The sequence below is a fragment of the Triticum urartu genome, chromosome 7A (genome assembly GCF_056163025.1).
Source record: "Triticum urartu cultivar PI428250 chromosome 7A, HENAU_Tu73, whole genome shotgun sequence".
Taxonomy (NCBI): Eukaryota; Viridiplantae; Streptophyta; class Magnoliopsida; order Poales; family Poaceae; genus Triticum; species Triticum urartu.
The window spans coordinates 452,070,484-452,084,523 of record NC_141879.1 but is presented as its reverse complement, the minus strand read 5'-3'; the positions used below and the strand labels follow the sequence as shown (position 1 = coordinate 452,084,523).

Sequence of the window (14,040 nt, the reverse complement as noted above, 5' to 3'; positions counted from 1 at the left end):
GATTGGTTGCGGCGCCACTTTTCTTTGTTTACACGGAGACACACTGAATACACGAACCTTAAGGCTTCTAGCTTAGATGGTGCTATTTTTACTGAGACATACTAAATATGTCTGTGGTCTGTGTTATTTTCACACTTCTAATCTTGTATCATTAACATACCATGGGTGCTGCTATTGTTGGTCCATGGCCTGAAGCTACAAACTGCTACATGGTTGCATGCATGTCAAGATCTCGGCCTACAAACTAATATAAGCCCTATTGGCTTCTCTTTTAATTTTACCCGTGGTGGCATGATATAATCTTGGCAACTTGAATCTGTTTCAAAAAGATCGTGACAAGTTACTGGAGAAAAGAAGCCAATGTACGTGCAGTAACACATGTGATCCTCGTGAGCAGGGCCAAATGCTAGCCCTCCTCAAAAAAATCCCCGCCCCCTGATGACCGCTACAACCGAATATCCAAAACTAGGCCATGCATGTCCGTACATGTAAACTCGTACAGTACAAAACTGAAACTTCATTGGAAATGGTCGGTGGAGAGAAGAATCCCACGTGATTGTTAGTCCACGGCCTGAAGCTACAAACTGCTATGCGGTTGCATGCAAGCCAAGACATTGGCCTTCAGCTCCTCTCTTTTAATTTTGCCTGTGGTGGTCACTGGGAACGGCCTACTCCAGTGATAATATAATCTTGGCACCTTGAATCTGTTCCAAAGAGGATTACTACAAGTTACTGGAGAAAAGAGTGTACGTGCAGTAATATACGTAATCCCTTAAGAAAAAGCTTCAAGAATATCAAATAAATATGTGCATGCCTGAAATAACCTAGTGACTACTATTATCTGCAGAGAATAAATGTAGGATTAGATGTAGATCCTCCGTACTAATATAGACTAGCATTTTCTTTCATTTGTCGGCACTGTTTAAGACCTAATCTATTGATTGATTTCAAGTAGTAGGGCATGCTACTCCAAAGTGTGGTAATTAAGAGGGGAGGGATTGCTAACCTGCTCAGATTTTTTATCCTGCAATACTCTTGAAGGATATGAGCAGACACTTCCTTGCCTTCTCCTTGGTGCTCAACTGTTGCATCAACCCATCTCCAGTCATCCCTGATGCTAACACAAGCGACAATTTTCTCCCCAAGGCGACTATCCGGTACACCGAAAACCACAGCTTTAGCTACCCCTGGGTGTTGTGACAGCACTAATTCCACCTGCAAATATTTGAGATGTTGATCATTGGCCATGATTGTTTTTAAAGATGAAGAAACTAACACCAAATATATCAGCTTGAGAAGATTGAAGAGCACATCACACACACGAGTAAAACAATAAGCACCTCTTCGGGGTAAACATTTTCCCCTCCGCTTTTTATGCGGCCTTTTTGTCGCCCCATGAGCCATAGTTTACCGGTCCTATCTATCCATCCAGTGTCCCCGGTGTCAAGCCATCCATTCCTGACAGATTCTGATGTATCAACCGTATTGTTTCCCCAGTATCCAACCATTGTGTGCAAGCCTCTTGTCAAGATTTTCCCCATTAGTGAAGAGCTACTGTTACTTTCATCTCTATCAATTCGTATCTCGACATGAGGTGATGGCTTTCCAACACAAACACCTTCAGATTGGTTGCTTAATTGGTTCTTGGTTTCTTGAAGCTCTGGTTTGTTGATAGGCATGAATGTCAGCGATGAGCATGCCTCTGTCATCCCTGATAAAAAACAAGTTCAGTACTCAGATAACGGATGTTACTTTCAGTAAGCATAAAAATGATTGTTGGCGAACATAATTTAAATTTCTAAAGAAATTGCAGATAAAGTGAAGTGGCATTTGGTGGTAAGAACATATACCATAAGCTGAAAAGATAGCAGCGTTAAAAAATAAGTGAGAAGCTCCATTTATCAACTCATCCGACAACCCGCCGCCACCATTGAGGATCTTAGTCACCGACCCGCATCCTGATATCTTGCCTTTCCTGATCAAGTACCGAAAGTCAACAACAAACTGGGCATTGTTAGGCTTTTAGATTGTATTTTAGCACTATCGGTTACCGAGAATAGGACATGAGGTCAGCCATGATTGTGGGAACGGTGATGAAACAAGTCACTTTGTGTTCTTGGATTGCTTTGATAGCTGATTTTGCGTCGAATTTAGGTATCAGCACATGGCAGCCTCCAGCCATCAGGATGGCCAAGCATGAAGAGATCCCTCCGATATGGCATAGAGGGGCTGTATGTAGGTAGACCTGTAAGCATACAATAATTATAACAACTATTATTATTTTGTGAAATAAAAAGTCAGTTACACTCAAATAGCATGAAACTTAATAGCATCATTTGACGCCCTAGCGAGCAGTGCATGAAGTTGGATAAGCTAATGCAATTTTTCAATAACTACAGTGGTACATGGATCCTGAAAGCATACATCATCCTCACCGTAGCCGACAACGGCGATTTTTGCAAGAGATTGAATGATCAAAGATGTATGGCTTATTGCGACGCCCTTTGGCTGTCCAGTGGTTCCTGAATCAGGACCAAACATCAACTCAACCTATGTGTTGTCAATATGCAGGGCTGAAAAGCCTCTGGCGCTGCCGGTAAAAGGCTTAATACAAATCGAAGCCAAGAACCAGCCCGGAGCTTTTACCAGATGTGAAGCATATTAAAGCGACATCCCTCGACACGGGTTCCATTTCCGTGGTTCCTCTGCAAGTCCTCTTGACACGATCAACTGACACAACTGAAAATAACATGTCGAATGCAGAACATTTACAAATGCCGGTCTTAGTCCTGTAACGATGTATATTTTGGAGCTGACTGGTCAGTCCAAAAAAGGAAAAGAGAACCCATCTTCTGCATACTTACAGTTTGCACCTTGGCTGGTGTTGACAGGATTCCCGATGGTGACGTAAAGGCAGATGGATGAGAAGATCTGGGTCTCCATCAACCGGAGCGCCCATGAGCTGTAAGCACCATCAAAGATGAACGCCGACGGCCGCACAAGCTCCAGCGCCTGCACCGCCTCCTCGAAACTCTAGACGAGAAGAAAGACGACACCATTCTTTATTTTCCATTCTTCAGAATGGCACATTCAGGCAAAAGGCCAGCTTCAAAAACTCATGCAGCAATACAAGTTGGAGATTAATTGCATTTGGAAGATTTCAGTTCATACTGTACGATGTAGTGCGGAGTTGTTGATGTGTCCATCTAGTTAGAGGAAGAAGAATGTCCTTACCCAGCGGTAGTTGAGAGGGGCGACGACTGCTCCGATGTAAGGGATGGCCAGCAACAGCTCCATGTACTCAATGCTACAGATAATCACATGAAAAGTTGATGATACTGATGAGATTCGTTTCAAGTATTTTGGATATTGTTTTCTGTGTGTGCAAGTCCGTGGCTTTTTTGGAGGGCGGACGGTTGACTTGCGGTGAGCCAAGAACGGATGGTTGACTAGCAATTGTGAACTGGAGGAAGAAATGAAAGAGGCAGGCGATGTGATCCGCAGTAGCCTTGTGCGCACCTGTTGAAGCCGACGACGGCGACGACATCACCGGGGCGGACGCCGCGCTCCAAGAGGCCGGCTGCCAGACTGCGCACGCCATCAACGAGCTGAGCGCCGTTCAGGCGGAGGTCGCCGGAGACGGCGACAGTAGCGCCGGCCCGCCTGGCGAGGATGCCACCGAGGCATTGGGCGATGTGGCCACTTGCCATAATGAGGCGGGGGCGACGCGGAAGGGGGAGCTCGTGTCCGAAAGTGTATCGAGGATTGAAAATCCAATCCAGAAGAGCGCTGCTTGTTTGGCTGCTAGCACGCCCCGTCAGAGTTGGCGGTCGATGTGCAGCCGTAGGCATCCGTCCGCGACCGTTCGCATCCACCATTTTGTGTACTCCGATGACAAGTATTTCCAGACGGAGGGAATATTAGCTTAACTCGAACATAGAGTACTCTATCATCAGCGGTAAACAACAGATGAACCAACAAAACATTTCAAACAACTATTTGCACCACATTAAGTTCAGTATCGAACCACCATGACATAAATACCAGTTTACTCAACAAGTTACAATCTTACAAGACAAATCTCACAATTCAACAAAATGCAGCTGTTGCACAGCTCTCCGGGTAACAATAGCAAAAAGAAATATGCATAGCCATCTGCACACCATATGGAATTGCTCACAGGAGGTCAGTGACGTTGGAAGGTAACTCCACCATCTGAGCATTGCAGAACCTTTGGATGTCAGACAGGACACGCTCATCAGCACGAGCAATGAAGCTGATAGCAACACCATTCCCTTCAGGCTGTCCACTGCGTCGAACATGGCGAATGTATTGTACTGGATGTGTTGGCAGATCATAGTTGATGACAACAGGGACCTGCAATGTGTCGGCGCCACGAAGATCGGTGGTGACGAGGACAAGGGATGTTCCTGGCCGGAGATCCTGGACGGCAACATCTCTGGCGTGCTGGTCCATACCATCATGGCTTGCTGAGACAGTGTACCCCCTGCATCTGATCTTTTCGGTCAGTGACTTGACCTTCCGACGTGCGTTGAAAAAGATGATGTTTTGCATGACTGCCATGGTGTCAAAAAGATCGCATAATTTTTCAAACTTCGATTCTTCCTCCTCAGCTTTTACATAGAACTGCTTAATACTAAAACCCTCAAGTTCTTCATCTTTCGGCACGATGACCTTCATAGGCTTATTCATGCATTTCCGGCAAAGTTCGAGAGCTTCATGGGACATGACGGTAGAGAATACAGCAAACTGGATTTTGGCTGGGACAAGCTGGATAATATTATAGATCTGCAAGAAAGATGAATTGTCAAAGTTACGAAAATAGACGCCACCATAGAATTGCAAGCTTAACAAGATTTATTTTTATCTTTCAAATTAAATAGAACAAATAGTATGAGGGAAGTTTTGCAACCATTGTGATCACTGTACAACTGAGCTGGTATGATGATGCAAAACCAACCTGGTTCTTTAAACCTCCTGCGAGTATTTCATCTGCTTCATCCAAGACAAACATTCTGATGTTATCTGGACAGAGCCTGAGTGCTGCTGAACAAAATTTGTTTGTCCTCATGAATACTAGTTCGTCCAAGACAAGCATGAGCTTTGACATCTACCCACTGACCAAGTGCTCCAATAACTTTCTCAGTCTCCTGTGCCAAGTCACGTGTTGGTACAAGAACCAAAGTTTGGAATTCCGTGGATCCATAATTGAGTCGCTGGAGAACTCCACAGGCAAGTGTCACTGTTGTTCCAGAGAGTGACCGATGAATAACATCCAGACCCTTGCACAATGGGACAATTCCTCGTTGATGGACTGCAAAAGGCTTCTCTGGACCTTCAAACAAAATCAGACTTCACTATAATACATGCCGAGTCAAGAAATAACTGTATACGCATATAAGCATCTCAACATAGTAACAGATAAAGTAGGAATTACCATATGCATGTATTCCTTTCAGCACATTTTCTCGAAGACCCATCTCAACAAAACTGACATAGATTTCATTATATGTGTTGAACTCCTCATAAAATTGAGTTAGCCTATACCATGTCATGTTGGAATTAATCAAAATCCATAAATATAAATGAAACAGTAACATAAGAATAGAAACAAACAGACAGAAGTAAAATATCAGATCACATACTGCTGCTCCCTGGGTCCTTTTCCTAAAGTTGTTTCTGCCATTCTCATTTCTTTCTTGTGTTCCTTTTCTGATAAACTTTTTGAGTCCAACATATTGCATGTTGAGGTTGCAATCCTTGTGGCGTGACTGCCGCTCCCTGGGTTCATTGCTTTGTTCAGTTTCAATGAAGCAACTCCCGCCCCCCCCCCCCCCCCCCCCCCCCCCCCGTGGATCCTTTTTGCTTGGGATTACTTCCCGCGTATACATTTTTTATAGGTGGCTTCTGTATACCTTCATGGGCACTGTCAGAACTGATATGAGCAAACAAAGTGGAACCTTCTGACGATTCTTTTTGCTTCCGATCCCTTCTTGTGTACACATTTTTTATAGGTGGCTTGTCCATACCTTCATGGCAGATCAAAAATGATGTCAGAAAACAAAGTGTCAACCAATTGTTATTGTGCCAAGAAAAATCACGACATACATGATATTTTAATTATCTTTTTCAAGGATTGAGAATTTGTTTATTCCCATTTACGTGCTCTTGTAAGTATTTTCCATTTATTGTGATTTGGAAAGGAGAGTAACATATTTGATAAATATAGCACAGCGAAGTTCCCAAATGTGCAGTTCTCACTCACCTCCAAAGACCTCTTCAATCAAGCTTGTTGAAGTTGAACTTCCGCGTATTGATTGCCCACCTTCAGCTTTTGGAATGTCTTTTGTAGCTCTCTCAGAGTTTGTTCTGGTGCCCACTATAGCACTTGCATTGTTTTCTTCGATCTCTCCATCAGTTCTTAACTCTTCAATGAACTTCGACACTTGCAGCAATGTAGCCATGTCTTCTGTAGCTTTTGGAATGTCTTTTGTAGCTCTCTCGGAGTTCGTTCTGGTGCCAACTACAGCACTTGCATTGTTTTCTTCAATCTCTCCATCAGTTCTTAACTCTTCAATGAACTTCGACACTTGCAGCAATGTAGCTGTTAGAATAAATCCGAGACATACCGTTGATCATCCGAGGACCAAGCAATCACACGAGCACGACACCGAGATTTGTTAACGAGGTTCACCGATATGGCTACATCCCCGGGGCCTGACTATGGGCGCTCCTCCCCATGACACCGCTACAATACCGCACCCGGTCGCCCTGGACACCGACACATGCCGCCGGCTTCCCCTGCGTTCCGGTGCTATTATGTTGGCATAGGTTACATCGTGTGTCTACCCCCGCTATATATGAGAGGCCTAGGATACAAGTGTCCTATTAGGACACAACTCCACATCCTATGTAAACACAATACAACTCCTAGTCCAACTGTAACCTACCTTGTACACAATATTCGACACAACTCTAACAAACTCCACCTTGGCGAATATTCTCCACCACCTTGAATTCGTCAATGCATCAAACTTCCATGTACATTGGACTTGAGCTTATCCCATGAGTACTGCTGCTACTCCAAAGACTCCATGTGACTTCACCTGCAACTTGTAGTCCCTTCTTTTCTTGACCACAGTCAACGCTCGAGCAAAATTAAGTTCCTTGTTACTCTAGGTGCTCCCAACTTCCAGAGTATCAGCCCAACGTCATCACACACTGATCACTGACCTATGTGAAAGTGAACAACTCACATATTGGGTGTCACACATAAGAGTTACCTGAACTCAACATCACCGCTCCTTTCTTGACTGTCTATCTGAAACTTGAAGGAATTTCACCATTGCTTGTAGTCATCCCGAGTCAAATTCGCAGTTGTCTCACCACATGTATGACCACCAGAGCCCTGGCCCGTCTCCATGTCCGTGCATACCGCATGCCTCGCCGCTATTACCGCGTCGAGCCTCCGCTGTCCCGGTCGAGTCTCAAGGGTCGTGAACCCACACCACTCAACCCCTACTGCAGAGTACCACCGATCATCGCCGATCGGTGACGAGTTTCACGCTTCCATCAGACCACTCGGCTCCAGTCCGAACTACATGTCACTCGCTTTTCCCGCTGAATAGGCTTCGACTCTCTGAGCTCTTACGTCGTAGCCCCTCAATCAGCACCAAGTGAAGTCTTCCAGACTCCAGCTCCACCTTCAACATGACTCCATGGTAGATGATCAGTCCACCCACGCGCCCCGTCGACTTCAATCTCCGTGTGTACACCACCTTGTATCAACCCCGCGCCATAGTCCTGTCGAAGCCGCACAAGCCTCGGGCTTGTGCCACGTGTTTCCACGCCCCAGAAGTCGGTCACAATCAGCATCACGCTCCTATGTCGTCGTCGCCGATCCCACCACTGTCTTCTGTACCAACCGACTCACATCGATCCGTCAGACTGTCCAGTCCAACCCAGCCGAAGTAGTCCGGCTACATGACACGCTCGAGGCTCCCAAATCGTCTTCCATGAATTTCCATCCATCACATGATAATTCCATCTTAGCTGAATTGACTTCTCGCAACGCCTTCAAGCATCCCTGTTGTGCCAACAAATCTTTCACCTTTGTCTGCCATAACCCAAGGTTTTCAGTTCCGTTGAACTTCTCCACCTCAAACCTGATGCCCGATGACGTCATAATTCTTTGTATGACTGACGCTGTGAAAAATTATCCGAGCTTTCCTCTCACGTGATGCTCAAGTACACAGCATATCTGTACTACTAGCAAATTGCAACCAAAAACAACCTTTTGGTCTTCACGTGTGTAGCTCCCGTGCTCAACTCCTGTTGCTAGTAGGGCTCGCTGCCTTTTGTGTCAATTCCTTACGCACGTAGTGCTCCCGATGGATACGCCGCTTGATGGATTTTTCTTTCCGCTCAAATTGATCTGTTGCCTTGCGTTGTATACGAGGACTCGGTCCTCTTTTTTTCAAACAAACTCGGTCGAAGGTTGTACATGACTTGTGTCTGGTCTTGCGCACCTCCGTACGCGCTAACCAGCTGTCGCTTGGCCCGTGACTTGCTTGCCTGCAGTCGTACGGCTTCTCCTCTCCTGATCCGCAGCTCACACACGCGCGCGACACGCTGCTGCATCTCGCCGAGTCGCCGGTCCCATGACCTGCTGCTGCAACTCACCTCCGCCTAGGCATCCAACCACGCGACTACTTCCGGTTGCTTCTTTCAATCTTGTCGAGAATCACGCCGCACCCGGCTACATCTCAAACTCGATTCTTCCTCTAGATCAATAATCCGCAGCCTCTTCGTAACCTTGCTCTGATACCATTTGTTAGAATAAATCCGAGACATATCGTTGATCATCCGAGGACCAAGCAATCACACGAGCACGACACCAAGATTTGTTAATGAGGTTCACCGATATGGCTACATCCACGGGGCCTGACTATGGGCGCTCCTCCCCATGACACGCTACAATACCGCACTCGGTCGCCCTGGACACCGGCACATGTCGCCGGCTTCCCCTGTGTTCCGGTGCTATTATGTTGGCATAGGTTACATCGTGTGTCTACCCCCGCTATATATGAGAGGCCTAGGATACAAGTGTCCTATTAGGACACAACTCCACATCCTATGTAAACACAATACAACTCCTAGTCCAACTGTAACCTACCTTGTACACAATATTTGACACAACTCTTACAGTAGCCATGTCTTCTATAGCTTTTGGAATGTCTTCTGTAGCTCTCTCAGAGTTTGTTCTGGTGCCCACCACAGCACTTGCATTGTTTTCTTCGATCTCTCCATCAGTTCTTAACTCTTCAGTGAACTTCGACACCTGCAGCAATGTAGCCATGTCTTCTGTAGCTTTTGGAACGTCTTTTGTAGCTCTCTCGGAGTTCGTTTTGGTGCCCACTACAGCACTTGCATTATTTTCTTCAATCACTCCATCAGTTCTTAACTCTTCAATGAACTTCGACAATTGCAGAAATGTAGCCATATCGCAGGTCTTCAGTTTCTTTTGATGTTCCTTGTCTGAACAATCTTCCAAACCCGACATATGATCAGCTCCTGCTGAGCTTTCACTTGGGGATTGCCCCCCTGTTGCTGCTATCTTCGAGTTTGCTGTGGTGGCTGCCATAGCACTTGTGCTGTTTCCCTTGATGTCTTCATTAACTCTTAACTCTGCAATGAACTTCGCCACTTCCAGCAATGTAGCTGTTTCTGTGGTCTTCAGCTCTTCTTTATGTTCCTTGCCTGAGAAACTTCCAACGTCCAAAGAACAATTGCCTGCAAAATCTACTCCGGTGCCCTCTAAATCCATTCCTTTATTCACTGTTTCTGGAGGTACCTCAAGACCTTCTTCTCTTATATCAGCATATTCCTTCATGACGCTATCATTCTGTTCTGTGGTCTTTAGTTGTTCTTTACATTCCTTGCTTGAGCAACTTCTGAAATCCAAAGAAGAATTGCATGTGAAATCTACTCAAGTGCCCTCCAAATCGATTCCTTTATTCATTGTTCCTGGAGGTACCTCGATACCTTATTCTCTTATATCTGCATATTCCTTCATGACGCTAACATTTCGTTCTTCTACTTCCTTCCACTGCCCTTCTATCCTTCCTACTTTGTCTTCAATCATGAACTTGACTAGTCTAGAAGACCATCCAAACACAAAGTGGTAAGAGAAAGGAGCACCAACAGGACTTCCTAACGCTATCCTCAACCTAATAGGCTCCTTATCTCCACTTTCCAAAATTTCCTCATCCACCTCAAGCAAAACTCCAACTGCAGATGCCACTTGATATAGCTCCTTCCAGTTTATATATGCACCTGGGACCCCATAGACCAAAAGCCACTCTTTGATCAAGTCAAGCTTTTCCCCATCACCTTCATCCCACATTGCTACACTGAAATTCACCTCCTTTTCATCCAGAAATGTTTCTACATCCGGAGGCTTTAAACAGCTTAGTAGGTCATCCTCTGAGTTGAAGGATGCTACGAAATTCTGTCTAACGTCTCTCCTTATATCCCAGTCATCAGTCAGCTTCCAAAACTTGTTTAGTTCAGTTTTCACTCTTGCCGGGTCCAAGTTACAGGTATTAGATGTGATCAGCAGGCAGTGATGGTAGAATTTTTCATTTTCGACAACTTCCTTTGAAGGTTGGATCATGTAGAATGGAAAGCTTGTAGAACGTCCAAATAGCTGGGCCACAGTACCCAGTTTGTCTTTTATTCTACATTAATCCAAATTGTGTGATGTCTCTTTACAAGCAAAGCACTTCTTTTTACCGGGTAAAGTAGTTGGTTCTTGCTCCGGCGCAGCCTTATTTTTTTTTTACTATTACATCCCATCGCTTGTGTTGCAATATGTACTTCTTTGGCGCTTTCTGGTACAATCTGATGCCCTCTTCCTGTTTATATCAACCTATACAAGCACATATTCCAAGGGAAAAAAGAGAGAAATCGGGACCAGATCCTTTTAAAGAAGTAAAGCGCATGGAACAAAAGTGTGCTTGTTAGTTAAAATTAAAAGGAAGGGGTTTATGGACATATGGAGCATCTATATAATATGGTACTATTTGCAACCTAAGTACCGAAATAATGTCTCGAATAGTATCTTTGTTATAAATTTCAATATATTAAGGTAACCCGCGGTGGTCATGGTGGTGGGCAAATAGAGAATATGTCGTGCAACCAGGTTCGATCCCCGGGGTGTGGCGAGGGTCCGATTGCACCCTTCAATTTTTGTTTATTGCATTAAAATCTTGAAAAAAAAGTACCGTGCACTTGGAAAAAAGTAGTACTAAATTTTCTATGAAAGCTCAAGAAGATCTCATCTCAATAATAGAAATGATAGCATGTGAGAGACTCAATAACACCTAGAAAACATTTATCACACCGTGAAGATACTAACCAGCACCCGAAAGATGATAAAACATCACTTGAGAGCATTAAACCAAACAGTGAAGTCATGCCATACAATTCAAATATAAAATGTTCGCTATGCACAGCCTGAATAAATAAAACCTTATAATAAATCACAAAAAGAACGGTGGAGAGCGCCACCACGTGTCGGCCGACCGTTCAATCGGGTTAATCTACACCGTCCCGGGCGGCCACAAGACCAAGTTGCCATGTGATGGTGACCATCAGGCCCCGGCCTTGTCCCCCCTCCCAAATAAAACAGAGTAAATAAACCACAGGTAGCCATCATTAGATCAACTAATGGCCCCCATTGGCCAAGCACTCATCGTGTAGCATAGTACACACAAGGATTGCCCTTCTTACTCGACCGTGCGCTATGGAGATTGGACCCCCAGAAATGAAATGGAAAATGAACTGATGTTGGTAGTAGGGTGTTAGGACCCAAGTTACTCTGTCTGCAGTTCAGAACACTGCAACCTGGATTCAGTCATTTCAAACCCATTCTAATAGGCGGGAAACGTCAGGAGCCACCCATCATCGATCGCACGGCCAAGGCATCGTCGTACCGCTTCGCCAGTTATGATGACCCGACGAGCTTCCGATCTTCATCGTGTGGTGGTGATTGCCCTGGCTGTCATTGTTCACTTTCTGGCAAAGACCACAGCGACTCCCTCTTTCTGTATGCTTTTCTCTTCATTTTTACTCCACTTTGTAAGGCTATAAAGCCAGGAGCCGGGATCGGGAGTTGGTATCTTGATATTGTTAGGGTTTCCCCCTTGCCGCCGCCAGTGTTCCTGGCCGGCTAGAACCTCTGTAATGAGCTAGACTCACTTAATCTTTCCTCTAATTGGCTAAATCAGACCAGTTCAGTATTCTCTTTGTTGAATCCTGTTCTTCAGACCACCTGGGTCTGACAAGTGGTAATCAGAGCAAGGTTCAGCTCCTCGGTGGCACGAGATCTGGTGCCGAAGTGGAGTTGGAGGAGCCGTAAAATCCTTCACTTCTCACCGGACAATCTTGGCGGCGGTGTAGCTGACGGCGAATAGCTCGGTACAGGTTTGGTGTTGGGGCGTGGTTGTGGAACACACCGTTTCAGCAGTAAAATCCCACCTCCCACCCAGATCTAGTGTACTTCCGGCGGCGCGGCGACGGTGGCGGTGCAGGCGGCGGCAGGATCTACGGTCAAGGTCGGATTGAAGCAAGTGTTGTGGTAAAAATCCTCCCTTCGCCTGACGATCTCTTGCAGTGAGGTTACTTGGCTCCTTGTTAGTTCTAAAAACCCTCTCTGCGTCACTCCATCAAGATGACTGGCCCGTCAGATTCGTCCTCTACCAGCAATCTGGAGATGCAGTCCTTACAACTTGATGTCCAAACACTGCAGAAAAATCGAGAGCATGACAGACAGGACTTTGAGGATTTCGGGGACCATGTGCAAGACAATTTCCAGTCCATGCAAAAAACTTTAGGGGAACTACAGGGCACACTTAACAAATTTATCTCAGGTTTTTCCAAGCCATGAGAAACCCCACCCAATCCCCAAGATGTCCCTCAGGGCAGTGGCCAAAATTATACACCGCAAGGCCCAGTGCTTCGGCCAGTCAATGGCCTCCAAACCCCTCCTACTGCAGGTTCTGTAACCTTGATGGATAAGCACACTGGAAAAGAACTCAACTTGGATGGCACCACCAAAATTCCTTACAGGCACCCCCACTTTGCTGACAACAGACTTCCTCCACCTGATGCAAGAGCAACTACTGCAATTCCTCAAACAGGAAACTTGCAAGAAATCACTCAGATAGAGCATGAGCAAGGTGAGGAGCAGGCTCAGCAACTAGCTGGCAGAGGGGGTATTGTACAGAGAGACCAAGTCCAAGACAAGAAAATACTTCTGACTCTGGTGAAACCTGCTAAGTATAACATACCAGAGTTTGATGGCAGTGGAACTGACTCATGGATACAAACCATTGAAATGTACTTTGAAGCTGCTAGGACACCACTGGAGCAGAAAATTGAAATTGTTGTCACTTACTTAAAGGGACCAGCAATAGAATGGTGGAGAGGAACTGGAATTATAGCCAACACACTACCTTGGTACAGGTTTTGTAGGCTTATTGGGGACAGGTTTTCAGAAACCTCAGTATGTGACGATGTCAGAACTTTTCATGCCCTCAACCAGACTGGCTCTGTCAATGATTATGTGCTAAAATTTGAACAGTCCATGAACTTGCTCAGAAGGGACAACCCTCCTTTACCTGCTGATTACTACAAAGCAAGTTTCATTGCTGGCCTGATTGATACTATCCAGCATTATGTTCAACGCCATGAACCAGCTGACTTACAAAAAGCTATTTGATTGGCCAGAAGGATGGAACAAGCCCAACCTAGCAAGAAAACACCAGTGACCTATATTAATCAGCCTGTCAGGAGGCAGGTTCAGTTTGACCCAGGGAAGCCCACTCCTAACAACACACCTACTATTATCCAACAAGCCAGAATGAAAGGAATCTGCTACAAGTGCAAAGAACCATGGTTTCCTGGCCACAAGAAAGTTTGCAAACTTGCAAATCAAATGCAAATACAAGCCCTGCA

At 45.4% G+C, this 14,040-nt stretch overlaps 1 protein-coding gene and 2 pseudogenes across 1 annotated transcript; all 3 read right to left on the bottom strand.

The window, feature by feature from the left end:
• Positions 1-297: 297 nt before the first annotated feature.
• Positions 298-3,806, bottom strand: AAE14 (acyl-activating enzyme 14). The gene is made up of 10 exons (XM_048687197.2): positions 3,520-3,806; positions 3,235-3,307; positions 2,865-3,033; positions 2,647-2,739; positions 2,425-2,522; positions 2,052-2,245; positions 1,851-1,975; positions 1,341-1,711; positions 1,007-1,215; positions 298-704 (listed from the first exon to the last, which is right to left on the bottom strand). Exons 1-10 carry the CDS (start codon positions 3,708-3,710, stop codon positions 578-580), a joined length of 1,650 nt encoding a protein of 549 aa, XP_048543154.1. The 5' UTR covers positions 3,711-3,806; the 3' UTR covers positions 298-577.
• A 370-nt stretch (positions 3,807-4,176) lies between these two features.
• LOC147959911 (putative eukaryotic initiation factor 4A-2 pseudogene) lies at positions 4,177-5,576 on the bottom strand (annotated as a pseudogene).
• A 77-nt stretch (positions 5,577-5,653) lies between these two features.
• Positions 5,654-11,188, bottom strand: LOC147959910 (uncharacterized; annotated as a pseudogene).
• Between the last annotated feature and the right edge of the window lie 2,852 nt (positions 11,189-14,040).